The 22745-nt window shown below is 42.5% G+C and overlaps 1 protein-coding gene across 1 annotated transcript; it reads left to right on the plus strand.

The window, feature by feature from the left end:
• Window positions 1–3471: 3471 nt before the first annotated feature.
• UGT3A2 (UDP glycosyltransferase family 3 member A2) lies at window positions 3472–22471 on the plus strand. Its single transcript, XM_049707882.1, is given in 8 exon segments — window positions 3472–6163; window positions 8584–8685; window positions 14051–14165; window positions 16010–16073; window positions 17019–17217; window positions 17220–17362; window positions 18508–18752; window positions 20873–22471. Coding segments are annotated over 8 exon segments (1230 nt in total). The 5' UTR covers window positions 3472–6069; the 3' UTR covers window positions 21141–22471.
• Window positions 22472–22745: the final 274 nt, after the last annotated feature.

Consider the following 22745-nt stretch of genomic DNA (forward strand, 5'->3'; position numbering starts at 1 on the left):
ATGATGTGGTATATATACATATAATGGAATACTAGTCAGCCATTAAGAAGAATGAAATTTTGCCATTTGCAATGATATGGATGGACTTGGAGGGTATTATGCTAAGTGAAATAAGTCAAAGATAAGTACTGTATGATATCACATATTTGGAATCTAAAAAATACAACAAACTAGTGAATATAACAGCAAAAACAACAAAAACAGACTCACAGATATAAAGAACAAACTAGTTGTTACCAGTGGGGAAAGGGAAAGGGGGAGGGGCAATATAAGGGTATGGGATGAAGAGGTACACACTATTATGTATAAAATAAGCTACAAGGATATATTGTACAATAGAATATAGCCAGTATTTTTTTTTTTTTTGCGGTACACGGGCCTCTCACTCCTGCGGCCTCTCCCGTTGCAGAGCACAGGCTCCGGACGCGCAGGCTCAAAGGCCATGGCTCACGGGCCCAGCCGCTCCGCGGCATGTGGGATCCTCCCGGACCGGGGCACGAACCCGTGCCCTCTGCATCGGCAGGCAGACTCTCAACCACTGCGCCACCAGGGAAGCCCTATAGCCAGTATTTTATAATAACTATAAATGGAGTATAACCTTAACAAATTGTGAATCACTATGTTGTACACCTGTAACATATATTGTACATCAACTGTATTTCAATTAAAAAATAATAAATGAAAAAGGACAACAATGAAAATATAAGCATTCTTTTCTTTTCTGATAAAGGATGCATATCTACATGCATATGTATAGACATATATATGTACAAACATGAATGCAAAACTACTGCAACTGTCATCCTTAATGCTATAATCTTTACCTTTAAGACCCAGAGCAAGCCACTTCTATTCAGCATTGTATGTTCCATAATCATAAGAAGAGAGAAATAAAAGGCCTAAGAATGAAAAAAGAAGAAACAAACTTTTATTTACTCTGACATGATTATGTATGTGGAAGATCCAAAAATACACAAATTATTAGTATTGAAAAGAAAGCGGCATCTCTTAAGGTGGTGTTTGGAGCCTCTGAACCCTGGTTAAGTCACAGACCTCCAGTAAACCCAAACCTCAGTCTCATATTTGTTTCAAAAAGGGGGAGTGGTGAGTGGATGGCTTATAATACAGTGCTTATCAGTGTGGCTGTGAGGATTATAATCAAATAATGTACTTGGAAGTCTCCAGCAAAATGTTACCCCACAGTAGATATTCATTTATTAAGAAACACCAATCATCTGTGTGGTTAAGCTCTTCCTCTTCCTTCAGGCTCTTATCTGGAAGTCATCTCTGAGGGAACATCCCTGCTTAATTTTTTCTTCCTAGCACTTAACACTATCTAACGTAATATGTGCTATTTCTCATCTCTCTTCTCAGACATAAGCTCCAAGAGGAATTATTTTTGTTTTCAGAACCACCTGTGCCTGACCCATAATAAATGCTCAATAAATTTGTGTTGAATCAGTAGATAGATGGGTTAATTTACACAGTCACCATCCTGCCCTGATCTGAGCTACTGCATTATAGTAGGTAATGGGGAGTATTTCCTAGGATACTAAATGGGAGGGGCCTTGGGACACCTTTTAAACCTCACCACCTGTCAGTCTCTTCCCTGTGGAGAGAGGGGAGGGTTGGAGATTAGATGTGTGACTATTAGAATTAGTAAGAAGGGTAATGGAGCGCACAAAATTTGGGAGAGAGATCCAGAAAAGGAGACGTGGGATACTGAAGGCAGACTCCGGGTATCCTGAGTTGGCATTCTGGGCCAGTGCTGCTCAAAGTGTCACTTGTCCACCTTGAAGAGGAACTTTTCTTTTCTCTACATAAAGACTTGCTTTTTGTAGAGACTCTCCAGCCCTGGATTTCTAGGCAGGATTTCTCAAAACTATCCCACGTGTTTTTAACTGTTTTTTGTTTTGTTTTGTTTTTTTGCGGTACGCGGGCCTCCCACCGCCGAGGCCTCTCCCTCCGCGGAGCACAGGCTCCGGACGCGCAGGCCCAGCGGCCACGGCTCACGGGCTCAGCCATTCCGGGGCACGCGGGATCCCCCCGGACCGGGGCATGAACCCGCGCCCCCCGCATCGGCAGGCGGACTCCCAACCACTGCGCCACCAGGGAAGCCCCTTTTTTTTTAAGCATAATTAAAGTCTCCCAACTGATTTATATGAAATAAGTAGTAGCATACAGACAGAATCACTATACTAACTGCTAATTAGATTGTGACTACACTTTCATAATGCCTAGTTCTTTCCTTTGAAGCCCTTAACATACTGATTATTGTTTAATCTGTTATTTTTAATGATTTGCTCAACACCTCTTTCCCAGTCAAACTGTAAGCTCCATGAGGACAAAGGTCATGTTTGCCTTGCTTACTACCAGGTCCACAGAATGTATCATAGTGTACAGCACATAGTAGGCAGATGGTAAACATTGACTGCACTATCTAAAGATTGAGATTTATAGATATATTAGACCAAAGTATAAATCACATCTTTCTTGACTAGGATTTTGCAGTTAATGAAACCTTTGCTACTGTTCCAGGTATAACTTGGAAAATTATTCTCATTCAGTCACTGAATTCAAGAAGACTCCTTTCACTGTCTTTTTCTGGCCTTAAGCTAACTGTCTGCTTTGAACTTTGAAAGCATACTTATGTCTGGGTCCCATTTCAGAATGTCTTATGTAAATGATTTATGGTGAAGTCCAGGCATAGATGTAATTGTAAAGGCCCCCAGGAATTATAGCCCACAAAGTAGAGACTCTACCCTCCACAAGCCATGTCTCTATCTTCCCCAACATCTCTTACCAGAGAGCACAGGGCAGGGCTGTCTCCTCAGGGTTTTCTCTAAGTGTCGGGCCTTCTCTTTAGCAAAAGTGGTCATAGTTGATTGCTGATCATTCAGTTCATCAGTTGACTGCCTGATTCCTGGGCTTGGGAAGTGAGGATCTCACTTTTCAGCCAATTTGCTGTGTCCTGAGATCATAAGTGTAGAACCCCTTAGGTGGGGCATTTGTCAAATGCTCTATAAACTAGCAAATGTTTAAACATTATTAAAAGAAAAGAAAATGAAGCCCCAATAAAGTAAAACCTCAAGTAAAAGCTGACACAGAATATTAATCCTCAGCAGGATTTTCAGAATCTGCATCACAGAAGAGGCCCTTAGGGATGAAGAAAAATATAAAGTCCTCATTCACTGCCTCTTAAACAGGAGCCCCAGGCAACAGTGACTTTTCTGAAGGATTTGCTGCCAATGGAATGTGAAGATGTCTGTTGGCCCAATAGTTGAAAGCAAGAGACTGGCAGATGTCACTGGCACACAGCTTTTAGAGTCGTTTATCAAATTAAAAAAAAAAAAATTGCTGTTCCTTCACTTGTGTTCATGAGACCGTGTAATGTCTCCCAGAGCAGGAAGACCATTAAATTGATGGGTACAGTTTAGATGAGGGGAAGAATGAAGAAAGCATAATGGCAGAAGGAAGAAAGCAGGAACACTCTAAGCACCAGAGAGAATTGTAGCAAAGACAAAAACAAGGAAATGGGTAAATGGGGGTTTATCACTTAAGGAAATTGCTGAATAGTTCTCCTACCTTTGGCCATGTACACATCCTTACCAACATTTAGTGTTGTCAGTCTTTTTAATTTTAACCATTCTGGTGAGGGTGAAATGGTACCTCTAGTTTCAGTTTTCATTTCCTTCATCTCCAATGATGTTAAACATTTTTTCAGGTGTTAATAGCTGTTTTTATATCTTCCTTTTTGAAATGTCTGTTCATCTTTAGCCCCCTCCCTTTTTTTTTTTTGAGTTCTCTCTCTCAGATCCTACTCAGGTCCACACACTCAGCTCCAGAAACCTCTATCAAAGAGGAAATCATGTCAGTCCACCTCTTTCCTTCCCCTTTGCCGTATAAAACAAAAACAAACCAACAAAACAAACAAAATAGCCCAGTTTTTAGTTAGGTTGTTTGTCTTTTTATTGTAGTTTTGTAGAAGTTCTTTTTATGTTATGGATAGAGATCTTCCATGGATTGCCTGTTTTTTTTCTTACTAGTCTTTTGATGAACAGAAGCATTTATGTTTGATGAACCCTGGTTTATCAATTTTTTTGTTTATTACTTAAGAAATCTTTGCTGTCTCCAGATCAGAAGGGTATTCGCCTATGCTTTCTTTTTCTATAGGTTTTATAGTTTTATATTTTACATTTAGGCCCATGATCCTTCTTGAATTAAAGTTTGTGCATAGATGTTTTAGGGGATTATGATCTTTTTAAAAATATAAATATTTAGTTCTTTTGTCTTCAAAGCAGCTTGCTGGGATTGTGTGTGTGTGTGTGTGTTGGATTTATAGACCAGTTTTGGGAGAATAGAGATCGTAACAGTTTTGAGCTTTCAGAGCCATTAACATTGTACATCTTTTGATTTTGGTAATGCTTTGTAGAGTGTAGAGGTCATGGACTTTTTTTTTTTTTGGCTAGATTTAATCTTAGGCATGTAAAGTTTTTTATATTTCAATTTCCATTAGTTTTTGCTATTAGAAATACAACTGATTTTTATATATAAACCTTGAGTCCTGCAATTTTGATGAACTGACTTATTCTATTGTGACTTTTTGTAGCTTCTATAAGGGTTTTTTGTGTACACAGTAGTGTCTCTGACAATATCAATTTTCTTCTTCCTTCCTGATTATTTAATTAATTAATTCATTTATTTACGAACTGGTTAGAGTTTCTATCATGTTGTTGAATAAAAATAGTAAGAACAGGCATTTCTGCTTTGCTCCTATCTTAGATGGAAAAAGTTCAATGTTTCACAATTAAGTATGATTATAGACCAAGATTTTAAAAAGCATATGCCTTTTATCACATTGAAGAAATTACTTTCTATTGCTAGTTATGCTGAGAGTTTCTATCATAAAAGGGTATTGAGTTTTGTCAAGAAAACAAAGATTTTTTTCTGCATCTATTGAGATAATATGGTACTTCATTTTTACTCTATTACTGTGGTGAGTTATGATTCATTTTGTTGATGGTTTCCTTTGCTATGCAAAAGACTGTAAGTTTGATTAGGTTTATTTTTGCTTTTGTTACTTTTCTTTGGGTGTCAAATCCAAAACAATCATCACCAAGACCTATGTCAAGGAGCTTACTGCCTATGTTTTCTTCTAGGAATTTTCTTGTTTCCGGTCACTGAGGTCTTTTTCTGCCTGTTTCAGAGTTGCACTAAAACCCCGCACCGAAGCCAGTCTTGTTTTGAGGATAGAAAATGCAAAGATGACTTCTGGGGTTTGCATGCCCTGTCCTTCCCAGGGTTAACATTACAAGGCGGCAGAATTACAAGATGGCCTCAACTTGTACCTAGGGAGACTGTGGAAAGATCCCTAGTCCTATTTTATGAGGCTCATTCAGGATTAGAGTCTCAGCTTTAGAGGTCCGGTCCTCCGGGTGAAGACTTGGACTTCAGAGTTAGGACTCTAGCACCTCTTCATGAATAAATTACCTCCTTTTAAAAGGCCATCAGAGCTATAATCCAGGAATAGTAGGTCAAGTTCCCTTGGGGATTTGCTTAGGGAGGTCTTGAGTTTGCTACACTAGCAGAGATTTTAAGCAGGTACCTGGGGAAGTGGAGCGTGGATACAGCAGTATGAAGTATTAGAGCGGTTAGGTGGAGTACCATAAGTTTGGAGAAGGGTCCATAAAACTGAGATGGGTCCAAGTCACCTGGAGGTAGAGTTGTCATCCACGTGATTTCTAAACAGTCTCTACCATTCCTGGTTCAGAGTTATCTCCCAGGCAGGGAGGGCGGAGATTATGTGAACAGCACTGGATCAGCTGACTAACCCCTCCTTTCTGCTGCCAAGGTTAGGGAGGGTGAGGAGAGACTGTCTAATGGTTTCCTCACAGAGGGAGGAGGGGCCCAAGGGCGAGAGGGGACAAACAGAACGGAAGATGGGCAGAACCACTCACTTATTTCTCCCCAAGCCCCCAGCCAGCACCTTTCCTTCGCTGCCTGCGCATCAGGTCCCCTGTGCGGGGGCGGGGCAGGGGTCTCGGCCCCGCAGCTTCTACAGGAGCAAGGATGGCGGGGCAGCAGGCGCTGCTTCTAGTCGGATTCCTACTGCCTGGCCTCCTCCTCTCAGAGGCTGCCAAAATCCTAACTCTGTCCCTGGTGGGTAAGTGTTTGGCCAAAGATCCAGAGACAGGCAAACGGCGCTTGGTGAGAGAGTCGTGTGTTTTTCCAGTCTGGAGCAGGTTTGTTACCCTGGCCGGCGGATGAAAAGGGGGGAGCCATTTGTGCGGGTAGGAACGGGGCTGGGGCCAGAAGTTTGAGATCCAGCCCAGTGCAGGAGGCCCCCGGCCGCCTCCTCCAGGGCGCGGGCTGGACATTCAGAGGCTCACCCTAAACTTCTAGAGGGCGCACAGCAGTTGCTGGTAAAGACTGGGGCTAACTAGCGGTTTGCAGTTCTCGGAGGCCAAGGAAAGGTGCTCCTGGGGGCAGCAGTAATAATTTTCTGAGGCTGCCCAGGAGCCAAGGTGGAGCAGGGAAGATACTACAGTGACAATTAGGAGAGTGGAGTGTTTCACCCCGAGGAATATATCAGGATACAGGGATAATCGTAGGATGGAGCTTCCCCAAGACTTTATTTTAACCCATAGTGGGCTCTCTTAGATCACTTTTACATCACTGAGAATCAGGGGATCTTAGAACTGCAAGGAACCGTAAATCATCAAATTAAGTCCCCACGAGGTTTTCCTGAGCAGGAAATGAAAGGTCGGGGAAGTGAGGTGCTGATGGCAGGAGCATACGGGACCTCCCTAATGGAACATACCAAATATTTACTCAGGATTTCCCATCCCCAAGATCATCCTCTCCAAGTGGGGAGTTTTAAAAATCACTTTATCTCTATTTGAAAGCTTTTTTTTTTTGGCCGCACTATACGGCATTCGGAACTTCCCCAACCAGGGGTGGAACCCATACTCCGCTGCAGTGGAAGGGCGGAGTCTTAACCACTAGACCACCAGGGAAGTCCTAAAATCTTTTTTTCCTGCTGACTGTTTGTAGTAATAATGCAAGAGAGCTTCCTCACCCCCTAAAAGTACACTGTTCCCCAGCCTCAGGCTCTGAGACGGAGCTGGTGCGGTTTGTGAGGGGCTGGACACCCAGAAGGCACTGGGGTCCCCAAGACCCTCCATGAGCAGATGAATGTGTAGTTGCCCTTCATCCTGCCCTTTCTCCCGGGTCTTGGGATTAAAATGTGGGCCAGAGGTGTGGGGAATTTGTACTTTATAATTTCCTGTTACGTCAGGCTGTACAATTCTGTGTATAAAAAAATTAAGGGTTTCCCTTGTGGCGCAGTGGTTGAGAGTCCGCCTGCCGATGCAGGGGACACGGGTTCGCGCCCCGGTCCGGGAAGATCCCACATGCCGCGGAGCGGCTGGGCCCGTGAGCCATGGCCGCTGAGCCTGCGCGTCCGGAGCCTGTGCTCCGCAACGGGAGAGGCCACAACAGTGAGAGGCCCGCGTACAGCAAAAAAAAAAAAAATTAAGAAGTAGCTGCACACTTTTTCTCCTGCACCACCCGGAGCAGGTTTGTTACCCTGGCGGGCGGACGAAGAGGGAGGAGCCATTTGTGCGGGTCAGTGGGGGGCAGGGTAGGTACTCCATCCCTCTAACCCCAGTCTCCAAACCCTTGCCATTTGTCATTAATTTCTCTCCTGATTTAGCTTTCTCTGCTGCTGAGACCCTTAGATTCAAGCAAAGTGCCTGTGTTGGTGCGGGTTCGAAGAGGAGACCTTAGTGAGATGGAGCTTGTCCCTCTCCCAAGGATTGAGCTTATGTTTCCTTAGGATCCCAGGATTGTCCTCGGATAGATGATGTCCCAGCCACTCACGCGTATAGGATCCTGCAGGCCCATCCCATGCACCCCACAGTTATCCTGCAAGTCTATCCCCTAGTCTTAATGGATGTGAAACATTCAGGCCCCAACTGAGAAACTTCCTGCCAAATATATTTGAACTGCAAGCATTCTGGCTCCAACTGATAGCTCCACGTCCTTCTGCTGTAGTGGTTGCTTCTTGGACTCTTATTCAAGCAACCATATTTCTGGTTCCTACTCTTGCATACTTTCCAAAGAGAAGGATCCCAGAAATAGCTCTGATTGCTTGTCCATTAGGACCCCTTCGCACTCACATGCACGGCACCATGCCACCACAATTTCCACCAGTGCAGTTATTTCTTTAGGACATGGTGTCTCCATAAGTCCCCGGCTGAAATGCAGTATGTACCTTAGGATCAGGAACTCCTTAGGGCCTAAGCCCCGAGAAGCTTATCACACTGACATGGAGGCCAGAGTTACAAGAGGAAATCTTTGATGGAGGTTTGCCACTTGTCAAGGAGCTGGGCCAGCAGGCTCTGGGTGAGTGGGCTAGGGCTTACTCAGAATGAGATGGAGAGACTGACTGATGACGCTCATTTCCTCTACTCCCTGGCAACTTTCTGCTTCCCTACCCCTCCTCTCCTGGATTTGTCAGCCCATCAATCTTAGAATCTCTACTCTCATCATTACAAAAATGAAGTTGTGCACTATTCCTAGGTGGAAGCCATTTTCTACTGATGAATCGGGTCTCTCAGATTCTTCAAGATCATGGTTGTAATGTCACCATGCTTCTCCAGAGAGGAAATTTATTGCCACCAGGTATCTTCCCCACTAATTCTTGATTGGGTGTATTCCAGGCAAGGAACAGCAATAGCAATGCCTTTTGCATAGAGGGTCTTTTCAAAGAGTTTCTTCAAATGTAACTGGACTGAAAGAATGAAAAGGGTGAGTGTGTGCATGTGTGTGTTTGTGTGTGTGTCTATGTAAGGTGTAGGAAAACTTCCTGGCTCTTTCCACCAGGACTCCATGCTCTGTAGTTCTGTGTTCTCCTCCTGTACCTGACTTCCAGTCCATCTCAAGCAACCCTCCACACATTATCACAGACCATTTTGGTAATGCTACTTTATAACTTGGCTTGAAAACCTGTTGAACAGATGTGTTATCCATGTATAAGATTTCTAATAGGTAAGGATCACTTTTTTCTATGGCATAGATGACTTCTCCTCTTATGGTATCTGAAATTTAAGGAAGTTTTCTCAGGAGGTCCCTTATTTACGCAACTAAGATCAGAATCTACCATTGAGATGATCTTGTTTTCTTGCAAATTAGTGACTGCCGTGAGTTTGTGCAACTGATGTAGGAAGTGCCTAAATCCAAAGAGTTTAGCTAGAATGAGCTCCTAAATCTTAGCAACTCCTCTCTATTGACAGAAAAGGAAACAGCAGCCCTAAGAACTTGAACAATTTACTCAGGGTCACACGGCAGGTTAATAAGTGTGTTGGGTGGGTTTAGGACTTCAAGCTCTGGATTGCTCATTCTGAAGTATTGCTCAGGCTTTGATTTAAGAAAAAAAGGCAGTATTAAGCGGACTCTTTGAAGAATAAAATTGTGAGAAATTATAAAACTTTGAAGGTGACTTCAGGCTTTGTAATTGTTCAGATTGTTTTAAAATAATTCTTTTTCTGTCGAAATTTCTTTCACGTTTTTTATTGTGATAAAATATACGTTACATGAAATTGACCACTGTAACCATTTTTGTATAGAGGTTAGTGACTTTAAGTACATTCACATGGTTGTGCAACTATCTCTGCCATCCCCCTCCAGAACTTTTTTATCATTACAAACTAGAACTCTGTACCCATTACAAATAACTGCTCATTACGCATTGCCCCAGCCCCCGGTAAACACTAGTCTACATTACTTCTCTAGTAATCTGACTGTTCTAGGTACCTTATATAGGTGGAATCATACAATATTTGTCTTTTGTGTCTTGCACATTTCACTTAGCATAATATCTTTCAGGCTCATTCATGTTGGAGTATGTATCAGCATTTTCTTCCTTTTTAAGGCTGAATAACATTTTATTGAATGTATATACCATATTTTATTTGTCTGTTCATTTGTTGATGGACATTTCTGTTGTTTCCACCTTTTGGATATGTTAGTAATGCTGCCATGAACCTTGGTGTACAAATATCTGTTTGAGTCCCTACTTAAAACCATTCTAATCACCTTCTAGATTAAGTTCTATATGCTTCACTGAGCATCTTTTATATGCGTATCCTTTTGCACTTTCCTTGATAGCAGATCTGATGAAATAGCTGTAGTGTATTAAGATCTAATTTTTAAAATTGTAATTTAATCTAATGAAAATTTTAAATTAATTTAAATTAAAATTTTAGATTAAAAACTACATTTGGCATGAACTTTGAGAAACTACTGAACTTCTACCCCTTTAACAAAGGTATGTACATCAAAATCTATAAACAATTCAGGGAGTTTTTAGATCCATTCAGTCTTATTCTTAGGTTCCAGCTTTAAGTGTCTAGGGTTTCTTTCAATATTCCCTAATCATGGGCATTCCTGAGGCTTTGAAACAGCATATTCATTCTTTTTTTTTTTTTTTTTTGCTGTACGCGGGCCTCTCACTGTTGTGGCCTCTCCCGTTGCGGAGCACAGGCTCCGGATGCACAGGCTCAGCGGCCATGGCTCACGGGCCCCAGCCGCTCCGCGGCATGTGGGATCTTCCCAGACCGGGGCACGAACCGGTGTCCCCTGCATCGGCAGGTGGACCCTCAACCACTGCGCCACCAGGGAAGCCCCAGCATATTCATTCTTTACTTCATTAGAAGAGCTAGGCTAGGTGTCTGCAAATCAGGAAAATACATGATTAGGTTATTATTTCTGACCTGATGCTCATTTCAGTGTATGGAATATTTGAACCATATATTAACTATTAATTTGAACACACCCATCTTGCTTATTTATTAACAACTTTAGTGAAGAAATAACCTCAGTGGCACTGAAGAAACAAAGATCTCTAATAATCATAAGCTCCAATCATTATGTGGAATCACAATTGGGTTATTGATAGAGGCTGAAAGGATATTGAGGACATGATAGAAAAAGCCTAGATTGCCTTGAACACACTGTTAGTGGAAATGCAGACGTTAAAACTCTGCAAATGAGGACTGCCTCCAAGGGCAATGGCTGCCCTTGCCCTGTTCAGATGCAGGGCTGTGTCTGAGCCGCTTCATTCCCCCGAAGTGCACATTCTCCTCGGCAATAGCTGCCTTCACTCTAGTGGGGACCGCACTGGAGCAGGAGCCTAGTGCAGGCCTGGTGTGCACTGGGCTGGTCCCAGGAAACCGGCCAGATCCGCAAGAGTTTCAATCTGCTTCCTCTGCTTTGTTCCTGGGAGTGAGCAGGCGTGTATACACACTCTTCATAAGCGAAGGCTTGGTTTCTTACAGCCCTCTGGTAAGTCCCACTGGTTTTCAAACCAGCTAAGGGGATTCATCGTCCCCGTGTGGGACCCCAGGGCATGATAACTTTTATGGAGAACAAAGAAGAACTCTGAGGATGAAGCAGTAAGCCCAGAGGTTAGAGCTTCAATCTCACAGGGCTGAGTTTCAAATCGCAGAGGATTGTTTCCAGTCCTTAATAAGGAATTTTGACATCCAGATGGGCCAACAATATTAGTTGGCCCATTTGGATGTCAGAATTTCTTATGACCAGTGACTGATGCTTTCCTTCCACTTCGTTGCATTTAGATTAATAAAATCAGTAACCAGTGTCTTATACCTGCCCCACTATTGTTTCTTGGAAGCAGAAAACTTGTTTCCTGATTTAATAGGTCCACAGATGGAGAGAAATTTTGCCTCTGGGTTGATCATACCCAGACTCTCACCCATACTTATTAAATTATTTGGATGTTATAATTTGGGACATTTGAGCCAATGATATTTAGATGAGATTTTGAACTATGAGTTGGTAGTGTAAAAGTTTGAGACCTTTTGGGATGTTGAGATGGGGTGAATGAATTTTGCATGTGGGATGTACATGAGTGTTTGAGGTGCAGAGAGCAGAACATAATAATAGGCAGATAATGCCCCCCCCCCCTCACAAAGATATCCATGTTCTAATTCTTGGAACCAGTGAATGTTCTACCTTACAAGGCAAAGGGACTTTGCAGATGTGATTGATATAAGGATCTTGAGATGGGGAGATTATCCTGGATTATCCAGGTGGAGTCAGTGTAATTACAAGAAATGAAAGAAGATAACAGGAGAATAATAGAAGGAATGTGATGGTGGAAGGAAAAGTCAGAGTGACGTGATTGCCAATTGGAAGGAGGCTATAAGCCAAGGAATGCAGGCAGACACTAAAAGCTGGAAGAGGCAAGGAAACGATTGTCCCCTTGAGCCTCCAGAAGGAATGCAGGCCAGCCCACATCTTGCTTTTACTCACATAAGACCCATTTTGGACTTCTGATATCCAGAACTGTAAGATAATAAGCTTTTTTTTTTTTTTTTTGCCACTAAGTTTACAGTAAATCTTTGCAGCAACAATAGGAAATCCATGCAGCCATCATAGGTGGTCAGGTGCTCCAGGAGTCAGGAGAGCAGGTTGCTAAAGGCAATTTTGAGGGGCACTAATTACAGTACCTATTGTATTGTGATTTGGACAGATTCTAGATGTTTTGTTATTTGGGACCGTATCCAAAGGGCTGATTTTCAAGCAATGAGCATACATGGACTTAAGTAAAACATATAAATGAGAAATATGTTGTCTCCAGAATGCAAAAAGAACTAAAAGATGTTGGACCCGTTGAAATATTATGGTGTCAATAGTTGTTTCTTGACAATGTCAGTGATAGAAAAACCTTAGACTGACCAAATCTTCCCCAGGAATTTCACTTAGGTACTGGGTCTTGAGCTTTGTGTAGGGACAGTGGCACATCCCTTCATGTGAACTACTTTGAGAACGTTTCTGCCTTGAGTGAGTGTGTGAAATGAATCTCCTTGGAGGAGGATGTCCTTAATGTAATTAATACCTATGCTCCTGGGGAAAGTTGGATGTGGTTAACATTTTGCCAACAAAGATTGTGGCCAATGGTAGAGCTGTTGAAATGTCCCATTGGCATCCAGTTAGAGGTATACTGTGCCTCTTCCAAGGTGAAGGCAAACTGCAGTTGAGAGCCTGGTAAAATAGGTTCTGAACAGAACATATTAGCCAAATCTATGACCGCCAAGTATTTTCTAGTAGATCCTTGGATAGAGTCAGTCATTTCACTGAGGTTGGATATGGGAGCTGTAATGTGTGGGACCATGCAATGATCTGTTCCCGGTCACTATGCACAATTTGGTTGGACGTCATGACTGATGTAGGCACAAATGCATTAAGAAGAGTATGGAAGGTTTATTACTCAAATAATAAGGACTTTTTGAAGGAACAGGACAGGTTCCCAAGCCCCTGAAAAATGGCTATCGAGAGTAGGGAGGGATGACTAGCTTGAAATTTTATTGTGGGCAGGGGGTTGGGATGTGGTGAGGGTTCCGCCTCATGGGCCTGACTTGCATGGTTTGAAACTCCCACTTAGGGCCACGGGAGGGAGCATGCAGACTTTCTTACCAGTTTGCCCAGGTAATGCACAGAAGAGGGAACGAGAGATAGGGCTTGAAGCCTGCTAGCGGTCAAACATCAGCATCAAACATCAAACTCATGGGTAATCGAGGAGAAGCCAAGTTGGTACGTAGAGGTGCAGAAGATTACTATTTTAATTAATCCATTCAGTACTTTCTACTGAATCGCAAACTATTTGGATATATCACTTTAAATAATGAAGTTGAATTTTTCTAAAGCAGAAAGAGCAGAGGCTCTGGAATCAACCTTGACAAATTATCTTAAACTAATTAACTTTATTTTCTCAGCAATAAAATGAGACAAATAGCTATACATTCAATTAAGGCTTTAAACGGAAGTTTCCATAATTTAAACTAAAAAGCATTCCTGAATCATTGTAAGGTTCTCAAGAAATACTTTCATATACAAGATTGAATAAGAAAGCAACCAAATGGAACAAAAACAATTCAAAAGACACAATCGAATGTTGGTATCATCATTCTAATGTTAATCCATGTTGTGTGACACATTTAACATTTAACCCATTGGTGTTTCTTAGGTTTTACAGAGGAGGAGAAATCATACAAAGTTATTAACTGGTTTCTACCTGAAGACGATAACAAAGAATTTAAGAAGTCTTTTCATTTCTTTATGGAAGAAACTTTTGAGGGCAGGTAATTTTTTAAATTATTTGAACTGAAGAGTCACAGTTTTGGTAATATAAGTGAATGGGTGGATGCTTGGACTGAGGATGTGATAAAGGGATGGTTGGATGGATGGAGAGGGGGAGGGAGAGAGGGATGAATGATGATGATAGTTGGGTAAACAAGTTATTTCACACCAAATCCTCCATTCCAGCCACTGGAGGCTTTCCCTTGCTCTGTCCTTTCTCTCTTCTACTATAAGCATGAAGGTATTCCTGTAGCAACTGGGAGGTAGTTTCTTCTGGGACTTCCTTGCAACACTTCACTTACAATCTTTGTCTATAATCTCCCCAACACAGAAGCATAGGTACCTCAACCTCTCACTGTTGGTAGGGAAATCAAAGACACCTTTCCATTTATTTTTTTCCTTTCTCCTCACATGTATTTATTAATGGAGAAGACTTTTAAACAATGATTTTGTAGAAGTTGAGCTTCTGGCCATGTAAAGTCCTTTTAAAATGCAATCAACCTCGTGCAAAATAAGACATGAAGCTGACTCCTTTTGCTTCATCTGGAATGGAAAGGAACACATAACTCCTTACTCATAGACATAGAAGTGAAAAGACAGAAATCCATGCCTATCTGGATTAATTACAGAGGACTAGTCCCCTCTTTTCTTCCTGAAAATCTATTTACTAATAAAGGTACTGCTTAAATCTGACTATTTCCATAAAACCTCCTTTCCTCACTCAAACTGGAAGACCATAGTCCCTCTGGGATAGGTCTGACCTAACCTACTCATCTGATACTTAGTCTGTATCATCTTGTGACGTTATTTATACATTTTAAGTATATGCTTTGTCTATTCTCCCCCAATTTCATATTTTTGAGGACAGATATAGGTAACCATGCATTCTTGATATTTTTCTATTTGTTAGCTTAACTTTAACTATGATTAACAAATTATATTTTAGGAATTTTTACAGCATTACTGAAGTTATCCAAAAGTTTTAGTAACTATTCCTTTGTTATGTGAAATCTTTAAAACACAGCAGGGGATGATTTGAGACAATCACTTTCATTGCGTGACTTGAAGTTAACCCTGAAGATCAGGCAGAGATATGTATATTGCTAATGACTTCTCAGCCTCTGTACAATCTCTACCTGGGGCACAATGGTGCAATGGTGGACAATTATAACTATGCCAGAGTACCGATTCTCTTGGTCCTCCATGCAGCCAGGAGGGCTCTGATGTCTCGAGCCCTTGCACTTATTACCTCTAGTATCTTAGAGTGCAGATGGATATCCTATTTCCCCATATGTTGTACAAACAGGAAACAGGGTCATAATCTATATAGGCAGTGATGGGAAAGCGTTGCAAGAAAATATGTTCCTGGAATAATCCCATAAGCAATGTCTTAATTACATGTCAGAAAGCTTTGCCGTTATCTTCTCTGTATACCTTAGCCTGCACTGAAGTGGAAAGGCTAATCATATGTTTCAGAACCAGGTTTCTTTTCCCTTTGTTTAACCTCTGGGCTAGCTGAGATTTTGTTCTAATATGATCAAATAATCCCTTGGGTGAGGAAATCTGTCATATGTGAATACACAGTAAGTTTTAAAAAATAGCCTATATTGTCAGTATTTATGGGATTGTGTCATCAAGTGACTTCCACTGTTTTGCTAAGTAAACAAGAAAACCACTCATAAAAGTTCAGTATGTAAGTGAAGTTTAAGGAAAGTGTCGCAGAATTTATCAAGTAGAAAGAGATCTGTGAGGTCTGCTGTGGTCAAAGAAGCCTCCCAGAGCAGAAGCCCCATTGAGGGCAGTTCATTTTCAGTTAACATAATGCATCTGTGCCCATGGATTTCAGGAATGGAGAGTTCAAAGATATATTTTCTAAGAACTGGCATAGAGAGTGCTGGGGATTTGGAGCAGTGAGGAAAGGGAGGGGGGACGAAGGGAACACTCTCAAGAGCAGAACATCTGCCCAGAGTGACTAAGGTACATATTTATGGACAGTGTAGAATAGGATGGCTGCTGTTGGCTATGGTCTTACCTACCTGGAATATTTTCTTTGTATCCCAAGATTTTTTTTTTTTAATTGACGTATAGTTGAGGTACAGTGTTTGAGATATTCAGCAAAGTGATTCAGTTCAGTTATACATATATATGTGTATATATATATATATATATATATATATATTCTTTTTCAGATTCTTTTCCATTATAGGTTATTACAAGATATTGAATATAGTTTCCTGTGCTATACAGTAGACCTCTGTTATCTATTTTATATATAGTAACATGTATCTGTTGATCCCAAATTTCCAATTTATCCCTTCCCCTGCTTTCCCCTTTGGTAACCATAAGTTTGTTTTCTATGTCTGTGAGTCTATTTCTGTTTTGTAAATAAGTTCATCTGTGTTATTTTTTAAGATTCCACATATAAGTGATATCATATGATATTTGTCTTTGTCTGACTTACTTCACTTAGTATGATAATCTCAAGGTCCATCCATGTTGCTGCAAATGACATTATTTCATTCTTTTTTATGGTGAAATAATAGTCCATTGTATATGTATAACACATCTTCTTTATCCATTCATCTGTCAGTGGACCAAGGTTCTTTTATGTATTGTGATATTAACACTTCCAATGAATATTTATCATTTATTTATTTTTCTTACAGAAGCACATTTGAACACGTTTTAGCTATTTTGGAGCAACTAGGGCTTCCGTGCAGTCATTTGCTAAGGAGAAATGATACTATGAATTCTTTAAAGAATGACAACTTTCGGGCTTCCCTGGTGGCGCAGTGGTTGAGAGTCCGCCTGCCGATGCAAGGGATACGGGTTCGTGCCCTGGTCTGTGAGGATCCCACGTGCCGCGGAGTGGCTGGGCCCGTGAGCCATGGCCGCTGAGCCTGCGCATTCAGAGCCTGTGCTCCGCAACTGGAGAGGCCACAACAGTGAGAGGCCCGCGTACCGCAAAAAAAAAAAAGAATGAGAACTTTGACCTGGTGATAGTGGAAATTTTTGACTACTGGCCTTTCTTGCTTGCTGAGAAGCTTGGAAAGCCAGCCCCCTGTCTTATGTGCCAGTATTCTATTCCTTGTTAACTGACCACATGGACTAATGGGGCTGAGTAAAGAATTCCCTGATGTTCTTTTGCCCTTCATTCTTTTCTATCCCAGGCCTGATGTCAGCAGCCATCAAAGTCACAGTGACCTACTGCTTTTGGTCTTGAACAAGGTCACCACAAAATAATCCTAAACCATCTGTGAGCTCTGAGAACGCATACCAGGGGGCACATTGCCACTGTATTCAGTGCTCTATGTGCACATGTTCACCCATGTTCCCTTACACACTTACATACACACAGACACACACACATATCTTCCTTAGCTACTAAGGTGTGAGCAACTCATACATTCACGATACTGATGCCAATGTACCTGAGTGCCAAGCTGAGCAACCTCCCGGCCAGTTGTTTGGCGCACTGAGTCTCTGATACCAGAGAATTTTCTCACCCACAACAGGTTATCTCTGTGCCTAGTGCTGCTTCTTAGAGACCCCTCACTGCCATAGCCACTGACTGGATCAGAGGCTCATAACCAAGATTATGACAAAATAATCTGTAGAATTTTAAAAACATTTTCCACGTCTGCAAATGTATTTCTTTAAGTCTTGGACATGGGATATGATTCTCATTTCAAAGAATAAACAAGGAGGTTCTTAGGCACATCCCAGTTGGCCAACACAGGCTGAGATGAACTCTTCATTATCAACAATCACCTTAGTTAGCTCTAAGTAAGCAAAGGCTAGCAAATACTGATGTGCAGAGTCCAGTCTTTGCTTTCAAGTGATTTCTCATATATTTAAAGAGAACAACACGTACAGTGTAAGTTTTATGAGTGCTACATGAGTTGTGATGTCAATGAATGTGTCAGGAATTCAGAGAAGAGGGATATTATTTGGTGGGTGAGAAAAGTTTGCTCAAGGAAAGGAAGAGACAGAGAGAGACAGAGATAGACATAGGGAAACACAAAGAGAAAACAGATGAGAGAAGCAAAGAGACATGAGGGGATAGAGAGAAGGAATGGAATGATGGAATGGATAGATGGATGGATGGGTGGATGGATGGATGGATGGATGGAGATATCTGCCTTGCTTAGCACTATTCTCTACAGAATTCCCTGGGTTCTGGCTGAGTCAAGGAGTCTCTATACAAAGGCAAGGCTTGGAATCCTTGGGTGTGTAGCAAGCAAAGTCATCTTCACAGTGGCTCCAACACACTTTAAGTCCCATTGGTATTTTCTTCTGCCTTTTCTGCTTTCCTTGTTCTGAAACTTTTCATCCTGAAATGTTCTGCTGCCTTTGTTATTTGCAGCAGGGCACCCTCACGTCCACCTTTTTGTCACTCATGGTGGGATAAATAGTGTCATGGAGGCCATCCAACATGGCCTGCCCATGGTGGAGATTCCCCTCTTTGGAGACCAGCCTGAAAACCTGCTCCGAGTAGATGCCAAAAATTTCGGTGTCTCCATCCAGTTAAAGCAGATCAAGGCTGAGACATTGGCTCTGAACATGAAGCAAGTCATAGAGGACAAGAGGTGTGCAGCTCTCTGGGCTTGTGGTTACTCACACTGAATGAAGATGTAAACCACAACGGGCACCGTGTGGGTCTTTTTTTTTTTTTTTTTTTTTTTTTTTTACCGTGTGGGTCTTTTTTTCAATAAAACTGAAATTTCCAGGACGTGAAATAATATGTGTGTGATGCTAACAGCTGACTTATTTCCTATGAGAGGATGACTAGAACAGTTTAGGTTAGATGCTGAGAATGATTTTATACCTTCTAGTTGTGAGGAGCCTGAACTACTGACACAGGGTGTCTTTGAGAGGTCTTCTACTTTGGAGGTGCTTATAGTAGAATTCCAACTGAGGCAGGAGGTTGCCTTTCTGTTCCCAATATCCCACACTGCTCCCCACCTCAGCCGTTTTGACTGTGCTGCTCCCTAGAAAACACATTCCCTTCTCTTCACAGGGTTGGCTCCTTCATGACATCGAGGCCTCATCCCAATGCCACCTGCTCAGAGAGACCGTCTTTCTCTGAAAGTCCCAAAGCCTTCTCTCCTATCCACCCCAATTATAGCATATTATTTTTTTCTTAGCACGTCACAGGATCTGTAATTGCCCATTTCTTTATGTTTTAATATATTGGCTGTCCCCCACACTAGAAAGTAGAGAGTAAGCTCACCCAGGACAACAGCGCATGTCTCCTGTTTTCTGCTATGTTCCCAGGGTTCAGCACAGGGCTTGCCACAAAGTAAGTTTGAATGGATTCCTGTTAAGTGAGTAAATACAAAGGGGCCCATTGACCTCTTAAGAAATTTTCCAACCAGCACAGTAATCTCATGTGAAGAGGAAAAATATATTTTCTTTCTTATAATGAAGAAGGACTAAAAAACTTAGAGCTTCAAGGGCACAAACCCGAATCATATCTCAAGACTTAGCATTACTGCACAACGTTGTGGCACATAGGAGACCTGCAAGTAAGTCTTGTTAGGTGACTGAATAATAACCACATTGCATGTGCCTCCTAACCCCAGAAAAGTTGTTAAGCTCTGGGGGTCAGATAACCCAGAAATTTTATGCATATTTGGTATCTCACATGTTTAAAATATTCATTTTCTGATGAATGGCTTCATAACTTTCACTGGATTTTCAAAGACCTAAACCTACTGGCCCTGTGAAGGAGTCATCTGGGCTGGGATGGTCCACAGACATTGGCCATCAGGGCTGGCTACATAATTCATGTGCCTTTATGTGAAATGTGGAGACCCTTGTCATAAAGTTTAAGGATTTCAAGAGGGTGACAGCAGAGAATTAAATCAAGCACAGGCCCGTTTAAGGGTGGGGCCCTGTGCAAATATGCAAGCTCATAGCCCATGAAGCCAGTGCTGGTCAACATGATGCTTTGAAGGAGCAGGAAAACACAGATGTCTTCCTGGGCTACAGTCCCCAGAGTCACATTTGTTATCTAGCCCAGACACCAGCACAAAGTAGATGCTCAATAAATATAATGGTTTCCTGTAGTATATCTTAAGCCTCCTTGGGGTAGAGATTAGTCCTTACAGACTTAGTCACTTTTTTTATAGTTTAGCACTTCCAGCACCAAGCATGGATCTTTGCATGCAAATATCAGTTTGAACTTTATTTTTTTAAATGTCGTATTTATTTATTTATTTTTGCTGTGTTGAGTCTTTGTTTCGGTGCGAGGGCTTTCTCTAGTTGTGGCAAGCGGGGGCCACTCTTCATCGCGGTGCACGGGCCTCTCACTATCGCGGCCTCTCTTGTTGTGGAACACAGGCTCCAGACGCGCAGGCTCAGTAGTTGTGGCTCACGGGCCTAGTTGCTCCGCGGCATGTGGGATCCTCCCAGACCAGGGCTCGAACCCGTGTCCCCTGCATTAGCAGGCGGATTCTCAACCACTGCGCCACCAGGGAAGCCCAGTTTGGACTTTTTAAAGGGACCCAACTAGACCACAGCAAGGCCAAGCCAACAATTTTTCCTTGAAAGAGAATCTTTTGTGCATAATTTGGAAAATGTGTGTGTGTGTGTGTGTGTGTGTGTGTGAGAGAGAGAGAGAGAGAGAGAGAGAGAGAGAGAGATGCAAGGTCTCTAAGACTTCTGAGACCACTTGAGTAACACCTCCATCTGTCTCTGCCAATAGGCAGAAATCTGCCATGGTCGACACCAGCATCATGAAGCGCTCCCACCCCCTGACCCCCAGCCAGCGGCTGGTGGGCTGGATCAACCACATCTTGCAGACAGGGGGTGCGGCTCACCTCAAGCCCCACACCTTCCAGCAGCCGTGGTGGCATGAGCAGTACCTGCTGGACCTCTTCTCGTTCCTGCTGGCGGTCACCCTGGGCACCGCGTGGCTGTGTGGGCAGCTGCTGGGCCTGGTGGCCAGGTGCTGTGTGGGACCAGGAAGCTGAAGAAGGCCTGAGGCCAAGTGGAGCCTTGGAAGGTGGTGTGTTTGGGTAGAGTCAGCATTTCTTGGCATCTCCCACCAGTTTTGTCAACCCTCATTCTCCACATCCTATCCACTTGCTATTTTGCTACAAATTCCTGCTGACTGGCTTCTTCCTATTGTTGACTTAAAAAAATATATGCACAACGTGAGAGTTGCGAGTTAAGTTTTATTTGGGGCAAAATGAGGACTGTATCCTGGGAGACAGCATTTCAGATAACTCTGAGAAACTGCTCCGAGGCAGCGAGGGGAGGTGCCAGGATATTTAGGAGTTTTGCAACAAAGAGCAAGTAATTGGGAACATCAGAAGATTGTTGTTAAATAAAGAAAACCGGATATCTCAAGTTAAGGAATTTAGCACTTTTTCTGTGTATGGGAAGATGCAAAGAGTCTGGGCTCACCGAAAGCATTCCTTTGGTAATGCACCTTAGCTGTCTGGGGCCTGTATTTTTACATCCTGAGTTTCCTCAGGCCTCACTGCAGGGAGTGGCTGCAGTCTGAGGACTGCTAGATGGCAGGTATTTTCAGTCCTGAGTTTCCTCAGGCCTCACCAGCTCACTGTGGAGGGCTGCAATCATTGGTGACTGTGACATCCTTTGTTTATTGATATGGCAGGAAATATTCCATGTATAAATACTCCATTCCATTTATAAATAGTCCATTTATCACCATGATTAGAATACTTTACTGAGCCCTTGTGGCCTTCTTTATTTTCAGTCAGCAAAGGCTGTTCTGTGATTCCGTCCCTGGATAATTTGGACCAGTGCCCCTCAGATCTGAAGCTTTGAAGCCACCTTCCTTATCACGCCCTTCTTCACGGCACTGAGCCTGAACCATTCCAGCCTCCATGCCCAGCATCTTCTCAGCCTCCTTCCCTCACTCCACTCCACCACTTATCATGGAATAACCCCTAAGGCAGGCGCTTTGCTGATGCTTTTGTTTTCTATTTGCTTCTCCTGCCAACTCTGGTCAAAGCTCAGGAAGCATGTCCGGGGCGGGCATTCAGTGCCAGACACACCCTTGCCTGTGTCCATGGTCTCTGCCTTGGTTTCTGCTGAACACTCCTTTGCAGATCGGGTGTGGAGACTGCAGGTTGGTCATGGGCTGAAATGTCCCCGGTCTCCACTTTTCATAGCTGTGAGCTGTCTTCTCAATATTCCTATTAAAAAAAATGAAGTCATGAGAAAGAAGATAATTTCTTCTTTAAACTAAGAAGAGCCTCTCCATAGCTGAGCCTTTCTGTACTTGACATACTGTTGGGAATCGCATTCACCTGATAGTAACAGAAACCAGAAAAAAGTGACGGGAACAGCTTAGGGTTTTCTTTTCTTTTCTTTCTTCTTTTTCTCATGTAAAAGAAATGTGTATTGGAATTCCCTGGTGGTCCAGTGGTTAGGACTCTGTGCTTTCACTGCTGAGGTCACGGGTTCAATCCCTGGTCAGGGAACTAAGATCCCACAAGCCATGCAGCATGGCCAAAAAAAAAAAAAAAAAGTGTAGGTAGGCAGGCCATCCAGGGCTGATGTGGCAGCTGCATGACGTAATCAATAGTCCGGATTTCTCGTGTGGT

Source organism: Orcinus orca, chromosome 3 (assembly GCF_937001465.1).
Source record: "Orcinus orca chromosome 3, mOrcOrc1.1, whole genome shotgun sequence".
In the NCBI taxonomy this organism is placed as follows: domain Eukaryota; kingdom Metazoa; phylum Chordata; class Mammalia; order Artiodactyla; family Delphinidae; genus Orcinus; species Orcinus orca.